The sequence below is a fragment of the Crotalus tigris genome, unplaced genomic scaffold (assembly GCF_016545835.1).
Source record: "Crotalus tigris isolate CLP2741 ecotype Arizona unplaced genomic scaffold, ASM1654583v1 scf7180000018125.1543573, whole genome shotgun sequence".
NCBI classification, from domain to species: domain Eukaryota; kingdom Metazoa; phylum Chordata; class Lepidosauria; order Squamata; family Viperidae; genus Crotalus; species Crotalus tigris.
The window spans coordinates 254,417-264,568 of NW_024096837.1; the positions used below are offsets into that span (position 1 = coordinate 254,417).

Below are 10,152 nucleotides of genomic sequence, written 5' to 3' on the forward strand. Positions count from 1 at the left end.
GGTGCTCTGGTGAACAAACTGACCCCTTCTGCCTGTGGCAGCCTCTCAGATACTGGAATACTGCTATTATGTCTCCCCTAGTTCTTCTTTTCTTTAGACTATCTATCCAAACCCAAGTCCCGCAGCTGTTCTTCATATGTTTTAGCCTCCGGGCCTTTGATTATTTTAGTTGCTCTTCTCTGAATTTTTTCCAAACTCTCAACATCTTTTTTGTGATATGGTGACCAAAATTGGCTGCAGTATTCCAGGTGTGGTCTTACTAGGGCTTTGTAAAGTGGTACTAGTACTTCGCGTGATCTTGATTCTATGCCTCTGTTTATACAACCCAGGATTGTATTGGGTTTTTTGGTTGCTGCTGCACACTGTTGGCTCAGGGTCGTATGATTTCCACTTAGTGACTGCACAGCTTAGTGAGTGAGCTCCTGGTCCCAATTGTGGTTGCTAAGCAAGGACTACTTGTACCTACTAAAATGAAAATAATTCAAGCAATAGTTCTTATGACACTCCATGAAATAGCAATAGCATTTAGATTTATATACTGATCCACAATGCTTTACAACTCTCTCTAATCGTTTACAATGTCAGCATATGGCCACCAACAATGAAAATTGGACTTTGAAGAAGCAGGATAGGAAGAATATTGATGCTTTGATATTGAAGAAGACACCTGTGAATTCCATGGACAGTTAAGGAAACAAACAAATGCATCATCAATCAAAACCCAGAATTCACACTCAAAGCACAGATTAGCAGAATAAATTATCATATTTCAGGTAAAGTCCCAACTCTCTGGAGTAACCTGTAAAGATGGGAAAGATAGAAGGAAAAAGAAGATGATGACCAACCAGCAGCAAAGATCAAGTTGAAGATGGAACCTCCTAGAGACATCATTGACACTAATGTAATGCCACAAAATCATAATCAGCACAATGCAGACACTGAATAAAAGAGCAATTGAAATGGTAGTGTATTACAAATAATTATAGCATTGGGCTCCTTGGTGCTGTCTGAGCTTGATCGTTTTCTTGCAGACATTTCAGTACCTATCATTATAATGTTGTAATATAAAATAAGGGACCTCTAAGCTAAAAGGATATATTATAGGAGCTAGTGTGAACAGCAATCGTGGGCAGATCTCACCATCTTATTCACCTGCATATCTTATCTCATCTCTGCACAGTTCTCTGACGTGCTTTCTCAAGCTACTGCTGAGAGGTCCTTGTCCAATCCTATCAGCTGGTTTGTTTATTTTGCAGGGACCAAAGTAAATGTACAGTGATGAGAAGTAGTCCAGCAATATATTTAAGAATAAAATCATTCAAGAAAAGACACCCTATATGATTTTAGGATTTAAAGGAATGGTCCTTAAGTAATCATTTTGCTGTTGTTCAAACTGTATCCAAATAGTTTGTGCACAAAAATATTACTTGGAATATTTTGATTTCTGGTAAAAGGGTTGGGAAGACTCTGCTAGTTCTACTGAGCAGTTTAAGTTTGCTTGAGCAATTGTTTCTGCTGTGCCTGTTGCGCTTGGGATATCTGTGGCCCAGCAGTGCTCTGTATCTTTAAGAAAACTCTGAGCAGAGAGCAGGATGTGATCAAAGAAGCTACTTTTCCTGTTGAGGAAATGTGAGATAAATCACATGTCTTCCGGTTCTATCCAGAAATGTAGCTACTGAAGTTTCATTTCTCGGTGAGAATAGTTCTAAGGGACAGAATCACTAAAATAAATTTTAAAGAGGAAAATATAAGGGTGTTTTTTTCCCCTGGCAGCCAAAATGAGGTAAGCTTTGTGCATTTTGTTGGCAGGCATCTTTCTTTTCATTGATGAACCTTGGAGCTTTCCTATGTAATTTTGGGATACTATTTAGAAGAAATACCTATTCCGTTAATAGCAGTCATTTAATCTTTTTCACTTTGCAAAGTCCAGAAAACACAGCCAAAGAACACTGAAGAAACAAAGAGGTTTTTAATGTCACATTTGCTTGCTCGAGCCAAAGAGGAAAGCCATTACTAAGTATAAAAATAATTCTTATCCTTTTAATGTGTTGGTAATTAACTACACAAACTAGAAAGAGTCAGTCATTAAGTAGCAACGTGTCATGCTTGTGTTCCCAATAAAATAATGTGCTATGACAGTACTTGGCATAGACTATCATAGAAGTAAATCATTCTTTGTCCTTGGCTATGTATCTTGTTTTCATAAGGTTAGAGAAGGAGGTCTTCTGTCTTGCAATAGATACTGTGTGGTGAATTGTGTTTTTAAAAGATAAATGGATAACTGAGTGGCACAACTAGTCTGTTTTTCCTTTCATGGTATAGGATTCTGTACAACAGAAAGTCCTGTGTCTATAGTATCCTTTTAACAGGCAATTTTGGACCCATTTCCAGAATCAAAATGATGACTTTTGTCCAGATCTAAAAATTAAAATAACTTCATGTATTGCTCATTAATAAAGCTGACATATCTCTGGGGGTATCTATAGTAGAAGAAAAACAATGCTTCTTTAGCATAGGTAAAGAAGCCAATCAGTCCTACATAGATTTCATCACTTTTCCTTGTGATCCAATCTGATTCTCAAGTTAGATTTTAATTTAAATAAAGTGCAAGCTTGGAAGGATTTGTTTCTCCCCTTCCTTGTTCCTTTCTCTTTACCTGGGTAGGTGACGCTACTTGCCGGAAGGCACTCCAGCTGAGCACTTTGTGTGACATGTCCCTGCTTGTATCAAAAGGACAGCTTCTCTGCTGGGCAAATACAGTTTTGCACAATGAAGCAGTATGCATAGTGAGATAATCTTTAATCCTGTCTTTGTGGCTTCTTCATCTCCAGCTGTTTTTTCTGTATATAATTCTAGGCAAACCTTAAGCACCTAGAAGAAAAACAAACAAAGTAGAAGTTATAGGAGGGAAAGGAACAATGGTTGCTTAGCCCTAGAAAAGTAGAAAATGTGACAGAGACTCAAGAGACATCTTGTCCTTAAAAAAAGGCAATGAAAGTTTTGGACAAACTTCCCTGATTTAGTTAATGTGCACCGCAACAGTGAAGCAGAATTCCTGGGATCCCTGCCTTGTCTGACCTTGGTTTCCTTGAAGCACTGGCGTTTGTATAAACTCAGTTGCCAGCAAGACTATATTACCAGAGGTAACAGCATCAGAAGTTAAGAGATCAAATGAACATGAGCCAAGTCAGTGTAGGAGCAATCAGCCTGTGAAAAGGACACACTGGGGAACAATTTGGTCTGAGTGTAAAGTGCGTGAAGTCTGAGCAACAACCCCCTCCCCCCCAAGGAAAGAGATGAGAGTCTTTCATTTACGTGCAGAAAGCAAAGGCTAAAAATAAAAGCATGCAGCAGTTTGGTCTAGTGTTTAAACCAGATGACTGTGATTTTAGTTAAACAATAGACCGAACTGCTGCATGCTTTTATTTGCATGCTACACAAAAGCCTGCCAGGTGACTTTGGGCTACTGAGTCACCCTCTGCTCACCTCACCTCACAGGGTTGTTGATGTGGGGAAAATAGGAGGAGGAAAGAGTCTTAGGCTTAAGTTTCTTATAAAGTAATAAAGGGATAAAAATCTAATCAATAAATAAAATAGTAAATTAGAGACTAAGACCAGGATGAAATCATTGAAGATTTTATTTGCATGTGGAGTTTACACTTCACTGGAACGCAGTTTTTCTTTTGTAAAGGGAAATCATAAATATTATCTTGTGAATAAGCATTTCTGAATCGTAACCTTGAATTTTCGTTAACTTTTTTTTTCAGTCCGTCATGCATATAAAGTCCTCGAAGTAAAATTCTTTATTTGCTTCTTTATAATTGTTTTCGGTAAAGTTAACTTCATGGACTTAAACTAACCAAGGGTTTTCTGGTCTCTTGAAAAAGATATATTGTCTAGATTTAACAAAATAAATGTGACTGTGTAGACTGAAAATTTAGCAAGGCTTATTTTGGAGATGCTCATAGCCGAGGTGGCAACCTTGTTCTGTCCAGTTGTTTAGGGCAGCATGTTCTATAATCCCTGTGCAGTGGCTGGGGATGATCAGATTTGTAGTCTGCAACATCTGGGTGCGTCAAAGTTGTTGATTGATGTAGCAGAAGAAAAGTAAAAAAGTGGTGTAAAAAGAAGTCAAAATGGTGGATATGATTACGCAGATGACCCTCACCTCTTTTCCCGCTTTTTTAACATGCTTGATGTCTACGTGGTATACTTTTAAAAGAGATGAAACTCTTTTTGTGCCTTTAGGCCTGCCTACTTGATTCCCCCCCCCCTTCTCCATGGTAGTAAGCTAACAAAACTATCTCTCTGAAAGTTTGACTTGATGGAGATTAGCCATGCACAAATCCTGCATTTCGATCCTAACCCGGTTGCCATTTTTGTTTGCCTTTAGACTAGCAAAAAGGTCTTGGTTTTAAATGTATTACTTTCTGAAGCCTTTAACTTGGACAACTTGCCTTCTCTATGTTTTTCAGTGGGACATTTATAGCAATCGGCATTTCAATTTTTGTCGTGTTTGTAGTAGCCATCATTCTCTGCTTCACCTGCTCATGTTGCTGCCTGTATAAAGCCTGCAGAAGGAGACCGCAGCGTAAGTATCCTCCCTGGCTGAATTGTTGCTCTGTTTAAGAAAAACTGTGAGTGCTGTTGTTGAGCACACTGGGGGGAAAAGCAATCACAGCAGAATGCTTCCCAAAAATGCTGCCTTTAAAATAGATGAAAAGTCACTTATTTAAAATGTAACTAACATTAGATCAGAGGCTGAACCAGGAATGGACACTTACCTCAGCCATCAGAAATGCTGTTTTCTTTGGTTCTCTGCACGAGTGACAAACTTAAGGGAGTTCAGTCTTACTGTGACTTTACTTAGCTTAGGACTATCATTCTCAGAAATCCCCAGGAGCTGGGAGATTCCAGTGACCATACTTATAGGGAATTATGGGCACTGTAATCTTGAATAAGGATGGAAAGGTTGGCTTACAGTTTCTAAGTATCTGGGCAAATCAGCAGGCGTGAGGCATAAGATACTAGAAGATCAGACATCTTCTCTTGGTGTGCCTCTTAGCAGAAGTAACATGTCTGGTGGGAGGAATGATAAGTTTCTTTTTCTACCTCTTGCCTATGGAGAAAGCTCAAAACATATTTGAAAAATAGTGGCCAAGTTATAAAACCAGCACAAGAAGGGAAATATTGAGTTTCCTTCCTGCCCTGAGTCAGCCTTACCAGGTAAACCAGACAGGAAACATATAAGCTAATTCTATTTTGTTGTCAAGAAACATTAACAGAATCTGCAAATCTGAAAGTACATTTCTGCTGTCGTCTTTACAGCCCAAGAAAGTAGAGAAAGTCCCTTCTGAGCTTCTTGCTTTGCTCATTATCTAGCTGCAGACTGTGCTGCTTCTTACCTGATCATTCCCTAGGCATCATCGCTTCACCGTACTCAATGTGTGATCCTCAATGGAACCGCATCTACATAGAGGGAATTGTATAGTGGAGTGCCCTAGGGCTCTATTCTGGGCCCAGTGCTCTTCAACATCTTCATCAACGATTTGGACGAGGGGATAGATGGGGAACTCATCAAATTTGCAGACGACACCAAGCTGGCAGGAATAGCCAACACTCCAGAAGACAGGCTTAGGATACAGGAGGATCTGGACAGACTTGCACACTGGGCACTATCTAACAAAATGAAATTCAATGATGAAAAAAGCAAGGTTCTGCATTTAGGCAAGAAAAACCGAATGTACAGGTATAGTATAGGGGGTACCTTGCTCAATAGTAGTAACTGTGAGAAGGACCTCGGAGTCCTAGTGGACAATCACTTAAATATGAGCCAGCAGTGTGCTGCAGCTGCCAAAAAGGCCAACACAGTGCTAGGCTGTATTAACAGAGGGATGGAATCAAGATCACGTGAAGTGTTAATACCACTTTACAATGCCTTGGTAAGGCCACACTTGGAATATTGCATCCAGTTTTGGTTACCACGATGTAAAAAAGATGTTGAGACTCTAGAAAAAGTACAGAAAAGAGCAACAAAGATGATTAGGGGACTGGAGACTAAAACATATAAGGAACGGTTGCTGGAATTGGGTATGTCTAGTTTAACAAAGAGAAGGACGAGGGGGGACATGATAGCTGTGTTCCAATATCTCAGGGGCTGCCACAAAGAAGAGGGAGTCAAGCTATTTTCCAAAGTGCCTGAAGGCAGGACAAGAAGCAATGGGTGAAAACTAATCAAGGAGAGAAGCAACCTAGAACTAAGGAGAAACTTCTTGACAGTTAGAACAATTAATCAGTGGAACAACCTGCCTCCAGAAGCAGTGAATGCTCCAACATTGGAAGTTTTTAAGAAGAGACTGGACAGCCATTTGTCCGAAATGGTATAGGGTTTCCTGCCTGAGCAGGGGGTTGGACTAGATGACCTCCAAGGTCCCTTCCAACTTTATTATTATTATTATTGCTGTTGTTATTATTATCTCACCCCAATTTCCTAAGGTCTTTCCCACATACCATTACACTGTGATTGATCAATTGGTTAAGTGCCATCAAGTCATATTCTACTCTAGTAACCACATAAATGCCCTGACACCTAACGATCACACTCCTGTACTGATTCCTTTCTAAACACCCTTCTTGTGTTTTACAGCTATAGTCACCACATCCACAACTGTGATGCAGATGCCTTACCCTCAACAGCCTGCGGTTCCAGTTGCTTATGCTGGAGGAGCATACCAAGGATACAATCCACTGCCGGTACAGCCCCAGCCTGGAATGCCAGCAGCACCCTACCCAATCCAGCACCCTCCGCCCTATCCTACACAGCCTATAAGGCCACCACCATACCAGGAAACTGTGGCAGGTAAGGAAACAAGAGGGGAGAGAGGTACTAAAAAGAAAAAAGAAACAGATATGTGGTGCAGAATTCAGCAGATACTGAAGCCTCTCTGCCTGGAAGATCTTTGGTTTATGAGGATGAGGCTTTAGGGCAGATTGCTTTGACTCATGCTGCAGGATTGGTTTGGTGCACTCTGTAGTCTTTCTACAGTGTTTGCTGAGAGATCCCAGTCTAGAAGGACTTTGACCAGCACTGCAGAGGATGACTTCTCTTAGTCTTTACCCATAAAGCAGTGGTTCTCATCCTGTGGGTCGGGACCCCATTTGGGGTCGCCAAACAATGCAGTCCGCCAATTTTTTCCTCCTTTTCCTTAGCTGTGCTACTCCGTTTTATTCTATTGGCTTTTGAAAGCCAATAGAATAGACTCTCTTAAATAGAGTCTAATTCTATTGGCTTTCAAAAGCCAATAGGAATTGTCCAGGCTGTCTCTGCCCTGCTGAGCCCGCCAAAAGTCCCATTCTGCAAACGGTGCTGCACCAGTTGAGTAGTCCTCGACTTACGACCGGTTGAATAGTCCTCGACTTACGACCGGTTGGGGGGGGGTCGCAGCATTAAAAAGGTTGAGAACCACTGCCGTAAAGTAAACTTTGGTTTATGAAAGATTTTCAAGGAGGTACTTTGCTTGTATTTCATCAAAGCGAAGCCCCCTTCAAGGATTTGAAGAGGCCCAGCAATATCATTTACTATGCAACGTTCATCAGGAAACCAGAGAGAGACCACTTTACCTATAAATTTCCATGGGGTAATACAGATGTTGTGCAAAAGAAAAAAGCAACAACCTAACATTTCAAATGCAAGTTGTCTTCAACTTTTGACCACAACAGGGGCCATGATTTCCATTGCTAAGCAGGCTATTGTTAAGTGACTCACATCCGATTTTATGATTTTTGCCACAGTTGTTAAGTGAAACACTACAGTTGTTAAGTGAATGTTTTCCCCCATTGTTGGAAACTGGCTGGGAAGATCACAAATGGTGATCATATGACCCCAGGATGCTGCAGCCAATACAAATACATGCTAGTTACCAAATGTCCGAATTTTGATTGTGTGAACATGAGTATTCTGTGAGAGTCCTAAATTCAAAGGTGAGTTGTAAGTCACTTTTTCAGTGCTGTTATAACTTCAAACAGTTGCTAAACAAATGGTTGTAATTCAAAGACAATCTCTATAGAAGGAGTGTTGTTGTACAGAGGGCAATTAACTCAATAGAAAAGGAGAGCTAGATGGAGATTAGGAAGACATTTTGGCTTTTTTTCCTACTATAGGAATAAGGCTTCCATACAGACATCTTACAGAGTGCTCCAAGCAACGTGTTTGTATTATTTTCTATGACGGAAGAACAAAAGTTCCCCATGGACATTAATTCACTTTAATATGCTTCATTCTGCAATATAATTTTCAGAACTTACAGATCAAGTTAGAGACTTTCCTTGATTTCCCAAAGGTGCTTTTTTCAGGAGGCGAGTGGACTTTCTTGTTTTTTCTTTGAAGATGTTTCACTTCTCATCCAAGAGGCTTCTTGGATGAGAAGCAAAACGTCTTCAAAGAAAAAACAAAGTCCACTCGCCTTCTGAAAAAAGCACCTTTGGGACAACCATACCCGGATGACTGAGAATCTCCATAGACACTTTCTTGATTTCATAACTATATGGACACTAGCCCTTGTGATGAAAATCTAAAAAATATGCAGAAATAATTATAAAAAGGTAAATTGTGGACAGCCACTAACCTGCTGTGCTTGTCTGTTTGTTTCTTTTACAGCTGGTGCCTCAGCTCCTTCAGCTCAACCCCCTTATAATCCAGCATATATGGATCCTCCAAAGGCTTCCTATTAAATGGACTTTTGCTCTGTGTCTCTGTGGAAGCCTCTTCAAACTGCCTTTTTCACAAGGAGTTATTTCTGAAGATATTATTCCGACATATCTGTTTGGAGGGGTGGGCCACAGTTTAGACAATTTTATTTACAGTGCATTGAGACGTGCAAGAAATTCAAGCAATTAAAATATGTTTTTTTTGGTAAAAAAAAAAAAGTAGGGATGAATCTAAGAAAGAACTTAAAAAGTAAACATCAAGAATATAATTGGATTAAATAGGAACAATCATTTGTGGAATTATTTTGTCATTTCATCAAAATCAATTAAGAATGGGCTAATCTCTACTTCAGGGAAGAGTAACATCTGCTGTGAAACAATGTTTTATAAGTAATAGGGAAATAGCTCTTTAGCAACAAATGGGGCATATTGTTCAATAATTCCCTTGTTTTTGTCCATTGCACAGCTATTCAGTATCTCAGTGCAAATATTTGAATTTCACTGGAATTTTATCACGATACTAAAAAATCTTTTGTATCCTCTGTTGCATGGAGATTATTGAATGGGATCATTTGTCAGCTTTCTGTGTTCTGCAACAAAATATTACAGCACGTTGTGCTCTTGTGAAAGAAGACCCAGACTCGGACCAAACAAAGATAAATAATGTGACCTCTTCTACTTTTATCTGTAGTTCCCAGAATCCCTTGCCCTTAGCATCCAGAGGCTGCTGGGAATTTAAATCCAGCTGGAGGGATATTAAATTGCATAGCCCTGCTCTAGGCTATTTAAATGGGACATTTCATTCCTCCACACATTAACCATTTTTCTTATCTAACTGACAATCTGTTTCCTATAGGCATATATATAGTTTTGATCTAGGCTGTATTTGTTTTGATTAGAGCAGTGGTTCTCAACCTTTTTAATGCCGCGACCCCCAACCGGTCGTAAGTCGAGGACTACTCAACTGGTGCAGCACCGTTTGCAGAATGGGACTTTTGGCGGGCTCAGCAGGGCAGAGACAGCCTGGACAATTCCTATTGGCTTTTGAAAGCCAATAGAATTAGACTCTATTCAAGAGAGTCTATTCTATTGGCTTTCAAAAGCCAATAGAATAAAAGGGAGTAGCACAGCTAAGGAAAAGAGGAAAAAAATGGTGGACTGCGTTGTTTGGCGACCCCCATGAAATGGTTGTTCGACCCCAAATGGGGTCCTGACCCACAGGTTGAGAACCACTGGATTAGAGTCTCACTAACCTGAGCATACTATTAGAAGGAGGAAATATCACAATAATATTTCATTTTAAATGGATGTTTTGCTGCCATTTCAGAACAATCCATTTCTCAGTTGAAAGTAATTTTTCAACTACTTAAGGAGAGAGAGATGAATTTCTGTCTTGAAACAAACATTATCTGTAATACATTTGGCATCCTAGACACTTGTACGAAA

At 39.9% G+C, this 10,152-nt stretch overlaps 1 protein-coding gene and 1 long non-coding RNA gene across 2 annotated transcripts in view; one reads left to right on the forward strand and one right to left on the reverse strand.

Annotated features, from left to right (window-relative positions):
* SHISA5 (shisa family member 5) overlaps positions 1 to 9,248 on the forward strand; it is a 32,069-nt gene extending 22,821 nt beyond the window's left edge. Inside the window, exons 4-6 of the mRNA XM_039348209.1 lie at positions 4,476 to 4,591; positions 6,647 to 6,859; positions 8,657 to 9,248. Coding sequence (XP_039204143.1) covers positions 4,476 to 4,591; positions 6,647 to 6,859; positions 8,657 to 8,730 — 403 coding nt within the window. The 3' untranslated portion in view covers positions 8,731 to 9,248. The remainder of the gene's footprint in view (positions 1 to 4,475; positions 4,592 to 6,646; positions 6,860 to 8,656) is intronic.
* Positions 1,951 to 5,627, reverse strand: LOC120310132. Its single transcript, XR_005557275.1, has 2 exons — positions 5,406 to 5,627; positions 1,951 to 2,871 (listed from the first exon to the last, which is right to left on the reverse strand). It is a non-coding gene; the product is annotated as an uncharacterized LOC120310132 (long non-coding RNA).
* Positions 9,249 to 10,152: the final 904 nt, after the last annotated feature.